Here is a 12,450-nt window from a genome sequence, read left to right on the forward strand (position 1 = left end):
TGCACTAAAAGTTCTGCCGGGCGGGCGGTGAAGATTTACTGATTCATCCCACTTTGACTCAAATTGGGCCCCCTCATTCCCCGACTCACGAGACCCTTGGTGATTGCCTCTGTCCTCTTTCATTTTCCCTTCCCTGTCGCCTCTTTCGGTCTAGATAAGGTCTCTATCAACATGGCCAGCCAAGCTCCTGCCGACACCCCGGAAGCCTCTCAGGCTCTGCCTGACCGCACCCAGAACCCCGCTGGGGAAGCTCCTCAGGGAGACGTTTCGAAGAACGCCGCAAAGAAAGCCGCTAAGGCTGCAGAAATGGCTGCAAAGAAGGCCGAAAAGGCAGCGAAGGCCGGAAAGTCTGGACAGGGTCAGAAGGCCGCCGGCAAGGGCCCCAAGGGAGGAAACCCTGATAAGGCTTTGATTGGTATCGATGTTGGCAAGGATGAGGACTTCCCAGGCTGGTACCAGCAGGTTCTCACAAAGGGTGATATGCTCGATTACTACGATGTTTCCGGGTGCTATATTTTGAAGGTGAGCGAACATTGGTCTTTCCCGCCTTGACGACGATCGTCCTTTACTGATAAGGAACAGCCCGCTTCGTACTCTATCTGGGAGGAGATTCAGCAATGGTTCAACATTCACATCAAGAAGATCGGCGTCAAGAACTGTTCCTTCCCTCTTTTCGTGTCTGAGGACGTTCTGCAAAGAGAGAAGGATCACATTGAGGGTTTCGCTGCTGAGGTCGCCTGGGTGACTCACGCGTATGCATAGTTCTATCCCGCTCACTCCATGTTAAGATGCTGATTCTTTGTTCTGTCTGTAGTGGCTCTACTCCTCTCGAGAAGAAGATCGCTATCCGTCCTACATCTGAGACCGTCATGTACCCCTACTACGCCAAGTGGATCCGCAGTCACCGAGACCTGCCCCTCAAGCTCAACCAGTGGAATTCGGTTGTCCGTTGGGAGTTCAAGCACCCCCAGCCATTCCTCAGGACCCGAGAATTTTTGTGGCAGGAAGGTCATACTGCGCATCTGACTGAAGAGGCCGCGCGCGAGGAGGTTCTGCATATCCTTGATCTCTATGCTCGAATCTACGAGGAACTTTTGGCCGTTCCGGTTGTGAAGGGTCAGAAGACAGAAAAGGAGAAGTTTGCAGGTGGTCTCTACACTACTACTGTTGAGGGTTACATTCCGGCTACTGGTCGTGGTATCCAGGGCGCTACTTCCCACGGCCTCGGTCAGAACTTCAGTAAAATGTTCGGTATCACCGTTGAGGATCCTTCCGCTAAGGGTGATGAGAAGAAGCCCCCTCTCCACGTTTGGCAAAACTCGTGGGGTCTCTCCACCCGTACTCTAGGTGTCATGGTCATGATCCACAGTGATGACACTGGCTTGGTTCTTCCCCCCCGTGTCGCTGAGACTCAGGTTGTCCTTGTCCCCGTTGGTATCACTGCCAAATTAAGCCAGGAGGACCGTGAGAAGCTCTATGCCCAGGTTGACAAGCTCGCCGACACTCTGATTGCCGCTGGCGTGCGCGCCGCCAGCGATAAGCGCGAAGGCTACTCCCCTGGCTGGAAGTTCAACGAATGGGAGCTCCGCGGTGTTCCCCTCCGTATTGAGTTCGGCCCTGGCGAGTCCGCGGGCAACTACGTCTCCACTGCTCGCCGTGATATCCCCGGCAAGGACGGAAAGTCCACTATCCAGATTCCTGAACTTGCTACCGCCGTCCCCGCTCTCCTCGAGACTATTCAAAAGGACATGTACAAGCGCGCGGAAGACCAGTACAGCTCGCACAGGAAGTTTATCACCAACTGGGATGACTTCACACCCGCTCTCAACGACAAGAACATCTGTATCATCCCCTTCTGCTTGACTGAGGAATGTGAGGACCAGATTAAGGAGATGAGCGCTCGCAAGGCCGAGGAGGATTCCGGCGTGCCTCAGGACTCTCGAGCTCCTAGCATGGGCGCCAAGTCCCTCTGCATTCCCTTCGACCAGCCTGAGGGCATCATCCCTGGCGAGACAAAGTGCACCAACCCCAAGTGTACACGCCTTGCCGAGAAATGGTGCATGTTCGGACGTAAGTTTCTCAACCCGATATTTTGACATGGCGCATATTAACAGTTTACTTTATCCAGGCTCTTACTAAGCGCGTCAAAGCACCCACTGCTATTCCCAGGGTATCTAATACTCTGATATACTGAACATCATTTTCACCTCCGCGATTTTGCGGATTCAACGAATGAACTTACGACTCTAACGTCACCCTATCACCGTTTTAGTACAGTATTCTAACTCGGCGCGATAGATTTGGAAGGTGTAGAAAAGTGTAGCATGCCGATTGAGGCTGCAGCTGGTCCTTAATGGTGCTGGCGTGGGCGGGGGCGGGTGTGGCGCATTTGATAGCATTGGAATTGCGTTGCGTTGCGTCGCGATTCTTTCAACTCGGATACCTTAGTTTTAGCTATCTTTTGTGGATTTATTGGGGAGTCGGTCTTAGGATTTTGTAGGAAATATGATCGTTTTCATACTATCCATACTTCGTCTGGTTTTTATCTCGAGGGTTTACGACGATATATACAATTGCAGAAAATTAGCAACCGAACAGCCAAGGTGCTAACAAACCAGCAAACAAGTCGACACAACTTTTGTTTCATCGAAGTGCTGAAGGCCAGTAAGTTAGTAGTATTACTGTGCGTACTCTCTAGAATAACAGCTAGAACCAAGGTAATCAAAGTTTCACCCGACGCAATCCATTATCCCCCGGTTGATTCAGAGTGCCCTACCTACATAACTATACCAACCAGCAATGCTCTTACAGGTACTGCCGAAGCTTTCTAGGATAATCCAAAGAATGAAAGAGTTGGTTGCTAGAGTCTCTCACGCCTAATGGACGATTTGCAGAGTAACATGTCAATTGTGCCTATCCCGTCCTACCCTATCCTAGCCCACCGAACCCTATGCAAAAAAAAAAAACAAAAAAAAAAACACAAATTGAGAAAACAAATGTCAAACGCAGCCAACCCGTGCACATGCAGACAGAAAGATAGATAGCCAGCCATGGGGAATATTTTGAACAACACAGATATATGAGAGATGGAGAGAGGGAGTGTATGTATGTGAGTGAGTGAGTGAAAGCCAGCAAGAGAATGCTTAGTGTAGATAGCGAATAACGAACCGCTGACGTGATGAAGGCAGGAAGGAATGAACGGGTCTCGTTTTGACCTGGTATATGGGCTAGTTTCGAAGCTAGCGAGTTCGTGGCACATGGCATTCGGGTGTGAATGCTCGGTAGAGTGTAAGAGGCAAAGAGAGGAGGGAGCGTAGTGTAGTGTGGTGTAGTACAAGGTAAGGTGTGACGAACGCCTCGGGCGGAATCAAGCAGTAGTTCTGTGAGATGTTGAGTAACTCAGTCCTCAGTACGAAGCAACAGACTGCCCACTCGGAGAACGGCCATTCTTCGCAAAGTTGTTTCGCAGACTTGTACTGCGACTTGCCCTCCGTGGCCAGTTCATTAGTCGTTGGGCATTTCGTGGAGTAGTGTTCTCCGCCGTGAAGGTCACATTGTTCTCGTCGACGCCGTGGATCTGGACCCTGGGTATGCTGCTGATACTGGGGAGGTGGATGATGTCCGAGTCATCAGTGTCAGCCGCGAAGCTCCTCGGGCTGTCGTTGGAGGAAGAGGTGGTTTGAGCGCGCATGCAGAGGACTGACGGGGTAGATGTCGTGCTAGGACCGCTACCGGCACTGACAGAGGTGGTTCGGTTGCGCTTGACAGTGGGAGCATTTGCAGATTGGAGGAGAAGGTCCATATAGGTGACCGACTCCGTCGGAGCGGTGGGGTGTTGGGGAATTAGGGTATTGAAGAAGCCAGGAGATGGAGGTGGGGCGTCGGTGTGTCGTCGTCTGCTTGGAGGATCGGAATCCCGCCGGGCAGTGTTGGGGTTGAGGGTCGAAATGCTCTTTCGCGCCTCTGAATCGCGACGGTGTTTCATTTGAGAGCTCTTGCGAATCAATTTCGACAATTGCCCGTCTTTCAGAGAAGATGAGCTGGAAAGCTTAGGTGGGGAACTCTTTTCGAACGACCCTTGAGAAGGCGAAGGAGTGAATGGCGGCCCTGGTTCCGGAACAGGAACCTTTGAGAAAGCTTCGTGGGAGTTTATTTCGCGAATGATTGCATCTTGAAGAGTCTCAAAGGTCGGGTGCGGCGAAATTGCCTGCGATGAGGCGTACGCTTTGCGGAACATGTCCATGATCTCGGCGACCTTGTGATTCGAGCTTGGTAAGGGGGATGGTGTCGGGGTCGGAACCGGCAGAGGACTGTTCATAATCTCAGCGATGCTAGGGTTTAGTTTCGAGCTGCTGGGTGTCGGGGGCTGTATGGCTTTGTGTGATATCTTCTTTGGCCGCCCTCGAGCAGCCAATTCAGTGTTTATGGAGAGGTCTAATACGTTTTTTTTAGACCCTGATCGCGGGGGCATTGACGGTCTTTGGCTATTAGGCGTGCCCGATAAGCGCGGGCTCGGAGTAGCTGTGGCTGATGAATCTTGCTGCCGCCGACTGTCACTTCTCTGAAATTGGTAGATCGTAGGTATTGTTGGGCTATCCGGTAACGGTGTGTTGGTCCAGGCGTCTCCTTGTTTATGAGCGGGAGGTATGCCCAGGTGTTGGTCGTTGCTTGATCCATGTCCGCCATCGTTCTCAGATAGTACTGTCGGTGCCGACCTTTGTGTACGCAGAAACTTTTCAGCAGCTGACATGGAGTCATCCGTATCAGAAGACACTTGATCTCTAATAGACTTTGGTACCGAATATAGTGCCTCCTGTGAAATTGAGTTGACCAGGAGGCTGTCTTTCGTCTTCGCACGGGGCCGTCCACTGGCACGGCCCGCTTGTTGGGGATCCAGCTGATACGAGTGACTGGTTAAGAGTCGAGATCGAGTACGGGAAAGTGAGCGGCTTCTCCTCCTGCTCTCTGCAATATTCCGGTCCGCAACATCCTCCTGATATAGAGCGGAGATGATACGGGTGTATGCATTCCGCTTCCGTCCATTTGCTCGAAGAAAGGGCGCCATATTCCGCTCTGCAACATCTTCATTGTATGGAGTGATGGGAGACATTGTACCCGGGGATTTCATATGATACCGATGGGAGGAGAATAAAGCATCAAGAAGGTCGACATGTCGCGGGTTCTTGGCTGTGAGCCGGCTCGAAGCACGAGAAAGTGGGATGTGTGTAGGTGGGGAGGTAGGTCGTGCTTTCAACTGTTCGTGCAAATCTTCAAATTGTCTTTCGATGTTCTGAAAATGTTCGTTCTCACTCAGTGGAGGAGAGCCCCTGGGGTTGGGCGTGTGTGCGCGAGAGCTCTGGACTGGAGGGTCTCGGCCGTCGCGGTCCCCCGGATTTGGGGTCGACGGAGGCTTCTCCGCTTGAAATAGACGTCTCAGAGCAACCATGGTGGTCAATGCGCAACGGTAATCAAGAGTGCAGAGAAGAGAGCAGTGATGGGAGTTTACACAATCTGAAAAGACGAGGGTTGAGGAATTGGTAGAGCAAACTTGCTCTTGAAGCCAAGGTGGGGAGGTTCGTAGAACTAGAGAGTGTAATCAATTGGGCATGGTCGGACAAAGAGCAAAAGAATGGCGAGGTCGAGTCATAGTAGTTCGTCCCTGAGGGAAAGGGGGGAATTGAGAGAATGGAAAAGAAACAGTGCAGAGGGATTGAAGAAACATGGATAGTTAGTAAAGAAGGAAGACGAGGGGAACAAAAGAAAAGAAGAGCCGAAGACGAAAAAAGAAACGAGCAGCACGAGGCAGTCAGGCACAGGAACATCCGAACAAGTCAACAACGGAAGCCTTTGGGGTTTGCAGATCACTAGCATCAACTAATTACTCTCGATCAGGGGCACTAGCTTGGTCCAGATCAGATGCGGAGTCGCAGAATTTTACATTCTTATAGTTATCTATATACTTACATCTCTACTACTTCGATTCGCGCTCTTTGTCCGGACCTCTCGTATCGGATGAACGTGCATGTCAAGGCTGACTCGCTACTAAGAATGGATGTCACTCGACAGCTCGAACTCCCGCGGCAGAGACCAACTGCGAACTGCGGGCTGCAGGCTCTGGAATTTGGATCTGCATGGATTTACCGATTCAGGCCTTGGATCTATCCTGGTCTGGGTCTCCGGAACTGCCGCCAGTAGTCGATGGGGTTCGGAGACTGTCTTCGACTCTTCACTTCACCTCAAGAAGGTCGTAATAATAATCAGAAAAAAGCAAAGCGAGGCCGGGTCCAAAAGCAAACAAAGAAAGCATAGCCGGCCAATTTCCAGGAACGAGCCAGAATTGCCGATCGCCGCTGTCAATCCGAGGCCAGACTGCAGTGCGAGAGCGAGAGCGAGAGTCTGCCGAGTTTCGGGCGACGGTTTTTCTTTCAGTTGCGATATCAACAACAGCAGCCCACAATCACAGGCTCATTATTATTATTACGAAGTAAAAGGTTTGAAAGAAAGCCATGAACGCATAGCAAATCCCGCTATAGCCCCATACTCATTTTCGACAATCACACTAACCAAGCTCGGCTTTAAGCTAGGGCCGCCGTCACGAAGCTGAAACACCGAGCCGTGATAGCATAAATCTTGATCGGCTTTGTGTCTGCATTAGTTCTCCCCCCGAATTCCCATCTTTTTTAACACGTCACATCTGTACTGATCAATGTCTCGGAAGAGCTCTCTTTTTTGAGGTACTGCAAGCAGCAAGCAATAGACCGGTTCCAGACGAGTCAGAAGACAGCTGAGCTGCAGCTGCCAGCCATCTACCCCGACGAGATATCTGATTCATCCACGTGGAAATCGAGTTTATTGTTCTCGCGTATCTACCATCTGCACCATGCAATGGTGTACTACGCTATCTAGATGGCTTTTCACACCTCGTGGCTCGGTTACACTGCGCATCCGACATCGCCTTGAGCCCTCACTGAGGCTCAGCCCTCCACCGTCCTACGTACTCTAGGTAATCATCCACTTCTCCTCCAATAGTCACCCACAATCCCACATGGCCTGCAAGCTACTGCGTGATGCAAGACAGTTCCACCATTCGGCCGGTGATGTCGTTCATAGTGCAGTTCAGATTGTTGACCGTCTGTTATTCAAATCTCGCCTCTCGCGGCGACATACCAAACCGTGCTTGGACTTCTCGTCAATAAACTTTACATCAGCCCTAAACCAGCAGCGATTTTAGAAAAGCTGGTGGGTTTCTTGCCCGGCGGAGTCGGATCGCCAGTGGTGCTTCTTGCTAGCTATCCACCGTCAATCCGCTGTCATCTTGGTGGATTGCGTCGATCAGGCACCGCCCTTGATGCTCGCTCAGACTTCAAGATCGCGCTGTTGTTCAGTCGTTGAGAAGTGATTTCTCCAGAATCCACGGACGCCAGACTCCGGGGAACAGGCGCTGTATACGGTAACGCGCAATTTGCGCTGCCACCTCATCTTTATTCTCAGCCTTTCGAACATTGACCTTTAGGATACCGATAGCAGGCAGCAAGCCAAAATAGATATATTTTTGCCATGGATCTATGAATGCGTCGATCCTTTCCTGAATTAGTGGTCTCCTCGCGATCCATTGACCGTTTAGAGAAACCCTGCCCGGATAGTCGGAACCCCTGAAGCTAGCGAGTCAACAGTCAATAGTTTCTCGGAAGATAAGCCGTTGCGCGGCATGCGACTTTGACAGCTGCATTAACGAGGTTTGACGTTTTGGCGCAAAGCAAAGGCTCGAATCATGAGTACTTGACGATTGGAGGGTTGGTCTTGGAGTAGACTTAGACGAGATTCGCACTCGGAAGGATTCATGTTCGTGCTTCATTTCGTTAGCCTCTGCGAGCCAGACGATCAAAAACCGGACGAACTCCGCTAGTTCCTAAGTTTCGAGGGTCGAGCCGACTCTGAGTCTCGAGCCTCTGCCTGGGTCTTCGAGCCTCGCTGTGATAAACTTACTCTAGCTTGAACCCTCAGAAGCCGCTACGAGGCCGGTTTGACAGCGACGCACAGCAGATACAAGCAGCAAGTCTGCACTGATTCATCCTCCGGAACCGGGTTCCTATCCCTCGCCAAATGGGTCACCAATGCGAAGACCTCGACTTGGCGATTCTTTGTTATGGGAAATTAAAACCGCCTCCACGATAGGTTAGCCGGGTGTGATGGCTCCCTATCACAGCTTACCGGTGCTCGAAGGATTCTGCTTTGTGTTGGAACTTGGCAACCATGCCATTTGGACGGCCTTGCAGCTCGTTTGCGCGGTGCCCAGTGCTGTCATACTTCGCTTCCACTTCGTAGTCAGGGGCGCAGGCTGGTCTGACCATCGTATTGGGGCTCAGCGACTGGGTGATACAACAGGGGGTTTCTGACTCGTGGTGCTGACACTGCATATACGTTTACTCACGTGAGGAGGTCCAGTCTGCAGTACGTCTCTTTGTAGAATTCGAAATTAAATTCATCGAAGGCAGATATGTTCCTTATCAATCCCGGTCCAGTTTGGTTACAGCCAACGCCTTGCATCCCCAAAGACAACCTATCGCGCAGTCAAACTTCAAGTGCAACCCTATAAAACACCAAACTCTCCCCAAGCCCATATCCCTCGTGCTCAAATCCACCATTCGCAGCAAACAGTTGCAAAAAATAGAGGATCGGAGTCCCCAGTGTTCAGAAAATAAATCAGTAATACTCCATCTCCTCCTCCGCCACAGCATCAGCATCAGCATCACCCTCCTCCTCCTCGGCGTTGAGGTCCGCCGCCTTCGCCTTCCCTTTGCCCTTTGCTGGCACCTTGGCAGCTGCCTTCCCCTTGGCCTTCGCCTCACCACTCTCCTTCTTCTCCTTACCCTGTCCCATCTTCCTCTTCTTCGCAGGAGAGGGTGTGGCAGGAGCCACCATCGCCTCGTCTTCCTCCGTAGTATCACCGGTTCCACCGGCAGTAGTGGCGCTAGCAGCGCCAGCAGGATTCTCACCACCCTGCCCGTCAACCATCCCGCTCTCGATCTGCTTCTTGAGACGAGACCAGCGCATGCGGGCGGCGGGGACCTTGGAGCCGGTTTTGGTGGCGACGGCTTCGTAGTTGATCTGGTTTGTTTCAAAGATGTTTAGTTTTGAGTTAAGAAAATTGGGTTGAGTTAATCTGGTGGGTTGTGAGGGAGGTGGGAGTATTTATACCTTGGTGAAGTCAGAGTTCATCAAGCAGAGGTAGAGGAACATGAGGTTCGCGTCTGGGAGAGAGGCGGGGGCCATGGTTGTGGTGTTTTGGATGTTAGTTTTATGGTCAGAGGATGTGGTTTGTGAGTTTGGATTGTGTGGATGACGGTGGTTGAAGTGAGAGAACTTAGAGGAGTTGATGGCTATCTCTCAGATCAGGAGAGGTAGATGGAGGTTCTTCGAGAGGTGAGTAGGTAGGTGAGTAGGTAGGTGAGTGGTGTTGGTGATGTTCAAAGAGTGTTAGGGCAAGTCAACTAGAACAAGAATGAATTGTGATGAATGAAGGGATGGTGTTACTGAGTGAAATAGAGGAGAGAAGTAGGCTCGGCACTGAGTTCTGTCTAGTGACAATGAATCTGTGAGTATAGGTAGGCCTGGCTGTTAAACAATATAACTTTCCTTCGGCGATATGCCCAATGGATGGGTTCTGACTGGAATCTTAAAGAATTATTCTGAACAATCATACCATGCAGGGCTGATGAACAGTGGGTGAGCGGGATCTCTTATGTTACAACCCCGGCTGCTGCAAGGCGCGAATAGGGATTGTGGAAGTGGTGGTCCGATGTTGAACACGAAAAGGGTATGTATTGGATTATGTAGAACTCTCAGTCAAAAGCCCAGCAAAACGCTCTGCCGACTCGCGAACAGCTTCTGCGAGAACCGAATGCGCACCCCGAGCAGCATCCACAGCACCATCTATCAAGGCCTCGTGACCAAGGGCCTCATTATCCGTCCCAGCCGATGCCTTAGAGGTATCTCCCTTGAGCCAGATCTCCGTGATCTCATCCCGCGCGGGCATATAAGCAACGACACAAGCTGACAAGATTGATCGATGTTCTGCAGGATCCGTATCGAGCATCAGCTTGGGAGCAGAGCTGCTCCCGTCCGCTGTCTCATCGGCAACAACGGCAGCTACACCACCAGCCACGAGATCGAGACAGTCAATCCTGGCATCAGAAATAGCGGCAGAGGCAGCAGTAATGCATCCTGCCAGAACATTCATCATCCCCCACGCCGCATCATGCGAGTCTGGGGCGTCTCCCCACCAGCGATCATCTTCCGCTTCAAGAATAGTGATTGTAATATCGAGTCCACTTTTTGGCCATCTCTCGGCGACAATTACGCCTCGGAGGGCAGTTTCTAAATGCACTCCCAAGTCGCGTTCGCTAGCATCGCGGATATGCCCTTTGCGCTTGCGAGCGGCAAATGGGGCGTACTTGACGTGGGTTGTGAGGACAATGTTAGGAGAAAATGTCGCGGATCGCGGTAGTGGTTTAGGTCCGTGGACTGTGCATGCGAGCTTCAAGGAGGAGGAAGGTGGAACAAGGGAATGAGGCGATGCTCGCGCAGCGGAGAGGGAAGCCGATGGTTCGAATTCGAGGTATGATGATCCAGAGGCTGAAGGGATCAGACCGGTTTTGAGAACTGCACAAGAGATAAGCTTTAGTTCGTCTAGAGGGAAACTCCGACCAGCATACAGATCTTTCGCAGCTCATTCGGCTGCCTTTGACGTTGTGGTCGCTCTGCCGTGTTGGCTGTGGACTTGAGAGAGGAGGCAAAAACTGGAGGGCGCGTGCCACCAGGCGGCCCATTGATTCTTCGTCTGTCAGTCATTACACATGTCTCGATACCTGCACTCCTTAAACGACCGAAAGCGATCGAAAGAACCGGCAAATATAGAGATCGAAGAGCTGTCGTTGTATCCAGAACCGGAATCTACAATTTTGAGAGAGTTTGCACTGTTTGCTTGGAGTGGGGCCGGCGGTGCTTCTTATATTTTTTCTTCCTCCCGTTCGCTTCCTCTTCTCTTCTTATTCTTCCCACACACAAGCAGTCCTCGACATGGCTTTCCTGATGTTGGAAAATGCTTTTCTCTTCTGCTGTTTCGTTTCTATCTGCCATCAAGCTTTGATGCTAACAGAATAACGTGAGTTTGCCTTCTTTTCCTTGCCTTCCTTTTCATGATGAAATCGATCCAAAAAATCGTAGTTCTGGCGACAAACAAATGGGCCATTGAACAAACATGCATCACCATCTGATCCTCGTTTTCGAAATACTATTGTTTACAGCTTGTGTTTCTAGAATGTTTTGCTGACTATGTCGCAGGTAGTTTAGGTGACTTGACTCTGTTGTCCCACGCGTCCAAAATAGGTAAGAATTTTCATTTGCTTCTGTGCTCTTTCATGATGAGACAAATTTTTTTCAGTTCTGCTTCTGCAAATACCTTGAAGAAGACAAAATACCTTACCAAAAACTCCTGATGCCTTTGTCTACCTCTTCGCTTGCTCTATTCCCGAGGCAAACAAGTACTGACTGTCAACAAGAATCAGGACTTCCTGTCATTGCCGGGCGCGATTTCCGTAAAAGGTACGGACTTGCTGGTTATTACCACACCTCCCCGCAACGCCTTTATGATGACAACTAGTCAATCCATTCAATGATTCTCTTTGAGAAACCGCCTTTCGGGCCTGCGTCTGTCAATGGGCTTGCAACAGAACTGAGCAATCCATTTTTCCGCCTCCCTAATACCGGACCTTTTCCACTGTTTCTTCGGAAGCGAGTTGTGATATTGGGAGGATGGTTGTGGAGTGTCGGGAGGTGGGCTCATATTGCTCTACTTCTCGCATTTCTTACTGGCTGTATGCTTGCTTGACTTGTGTCAGGTCTAGCTGGGAGCTCGTTGTCCGTCTTGGATGGCTTGTGACTGGTTCAGGCCTGGCAGAGGATGGGATGAATTAAACGGCTTGTCTGACTATGTTTGCTGTTGCTGGCGAGGATGTTCTTGCACGAACTGGCTGTCCTGAACATTTCAGCTAACAGGTCGTTCAGTGGAGCTATCTCGCAAGTAACAACGTTGTTTACTGTGACTAAATTCCCAAGTGTGAGTCCACCCTTGTCTTGTCTCTTTTGGCTTTCATATCACCCTTCCTTCGACTCGTGCTGGTCGATTGTATGATCTTATATGATGAAATATTCTCGGATGTAAACTCACAGACCTGTTCTGAATTGCGCAAACAATTGTGTGGAGATTTCCGTTGCCTTCCTTCTGAATTGATCATACATCCAACACTTGCTGTTCTACCACTTGACGAGAGAATATTTGGCTGACCTCGTCTTTAGATTATCGACAAATTATTCTGATAGTACAAATGAGACAATTCATTCCATTCATTCTTGAATTACCTCTTTTAAAAGTAATCTCACCATGAATTC

General features: G+C 50.5%; 5 protein-coding genes across 5 annotated transcripts; 2 read left to right on the plus strand and 3 right to left on the minus strand.

Annotated features, from left to right (window-relative positions):
• The first annotated feature begins 84 nt into the window (after nucleotides 1–84).
• Nucleotides 85–2,517, plus strand: BJY04DRAFT_106029 (proline--tRNA ligase). The gene is made up of 4 exons (XM_073708038.1): nucleotides 85–522; nucleotides 583–752; nucleotides 815–2,070; nucleotides 2,129–2,517. Exons 1-4 carry the CDS (start codon nucleotides 172–174, stop codon nucleotides 2,137–2,139), a joined length of 1,788 nt encoding a protein of 595 aa, XP_073568695.1. The 5' UTR covers nucleotides 85–171; the 3' UTR covers nucleotides 2,140–2,517.
• A 498-nt stretch (nucleotides 2,518–3,015) lies between these two features.
• On the minus strand, nucleotides 3,016–4,512 carry BJY04DRAFT_194798 (uncharacterized protein). The gene has a single exon (XM_073712120.1). It carries the CDS (start codon nucleotides 4,469–4,471, stop codon nucleotides 3,407–3,409), a length of 1,065 nt encoding a protein of 354 aa, XP_073568696.1. The 5' UTR covers nucleotides 4,472–4,512; the 3' UTR covers nucleotides 3,016–3,406.
• A 4,191-nt stretch (nucleotides 4,513–8,703) lies between these two features.
• On the minus strand, nucleotides 8,704–9,273 carry BJY04DRAFT_220715 (uncharacterized protein; the record flags this gene model as incomplete). Its single annotated transcript, XM_073716936.1, has 2 exons — nucleotides 8,704–9,108; nucleotides 9,199–9,273. 2 exons carry the CDS (start codon nucleotides 9,271–9,273, stop codon nucleotides 8,704–8,706), a joined length of 480 nt encoding a protein of 159 aa, XP_073568697.1.
• A 313-nt stretch (nucleotides 9,274–9,586) lies between these two features.
• On the minus strand, nucleotides 9,587–10,906 carry BJY04DRAFT_106047 (3' exoribonuclease family protein). Its single transcript, XM_073708039.1, has 2 exons — nucleotides 10,716–10,906; nucleotides 9,587–10,662 (listed from the first exon to the last, which is right to left on the minus strand). The coding sequence occupies exons 1-2, from the start codon at nucleotides 10,849–10,851 to the stop codon at nucleotides 9,830–9,832; spliced, it is 969 nt and encodes a 322-aa protein (XP_073568698.1). The 5' UTR covers nucleotides 10,852–10,906; the 3' UTR covers nucleotides 9,587–9,829.
• Nucleotides 10,907–11,061: 155 nt separating this feature from the next.
• On the plus strand, nucleotides 11,062–12,408 carry BJY04DRAFT_194808 (uncharacterized protein). The gene is made up of 3 exons (XM_073712121.1): nucleotides 11,062–11,164; nucleotides 11,344–11,604; nucleotides 12,067–12,408. Exons 2-3 carry the CDS (start codon nucleotides 11,498–11,500, stop codon nucleotides 12,191–12,193), a joined length of 234 nt encoding a protein of 77 aa, XP_073568699.1. The 5' UTR covers nucleotides 11,062–11,164; nucleotides 11,344–11,497; the 3' UTR covers nucleotides 12,194–12,408.
• Nucleotides 12,409–12,450: the final 42 nt, after the last annotated feature.

The sequence above is a fragment of the Aspergillus karnatakaensis genome (genome assembly GCF_047715665.1).
Source record: "Aspergillus karnatakaensis strain CBS 102800 unplaced genomic scaffold BJY04scaffold_42, whole genome shotgun sequence".
Classification (NCBI taxonomy): Eukaryota; Fungi; Ascomycota; class Eurotiomycetes; order Eurotiales; family Aspergillaceae; genus Aspergillus; species Aspergillus karnatakaensis.

Coding starts and splice junctions, on each gene's coding strand:
- BJY04DRAFT_106029 (XM_073708038.1), top strand. CDS start 172: ATGGCCAGCCAAGCTCCTGCCGACACCCCGGAAGCCTCTCAGGCTCTG. Junction 523..582: donor CCGGGTGCTATATTTTGAAG/GTGAGCGAACAT, acceptor GATAAGGAACAG/CCCGCTTCGTACTCTATCTG. Junction 753..814: donor GTCGCCTGGGTGACTCACGC/GTATGCATAGTT, acceptor TTCTGTCTGTAG/TGGCTCTACTCCTCTCGAGA.
- BJY04DRAFT_194798 (XM_073712120.1), bottom strand. CDS start 4,471: ATGCCCCCGCGATCAGGGTCTAAAAAAAACGTATTAGACCTCTCCATA.
- BJY04DRAFT_106047 (XM_073708039.1), bottom strand. CDS start 10,851: ATGACTGACAGACGAAGAATCAATGGGCCGCCTGGTGGCACGCGCCCT. Junction 10,663..10,715: donor GAATGAGCTGCGAAAGATCT/GTATGCTGGTCG, acceptor TCTCTTGTGCAG/TTCTCAAAACCGGTCTGATC.
- BJY04DRAFT_194808 (XM_073712121.1), top strand. CDS start 11,498: ATGCCTTTGTCTACCTCTTCGCTTGCTCTATTCCCGAGGCAAACAAGT. Junction 11,605..12,066: donor GGGCGCGATTTCCGTAAAAG/GTACGGACTTGC, acceptor CAGGTCGTTCAG/TGGAGCTATCTCGCAAGTAA.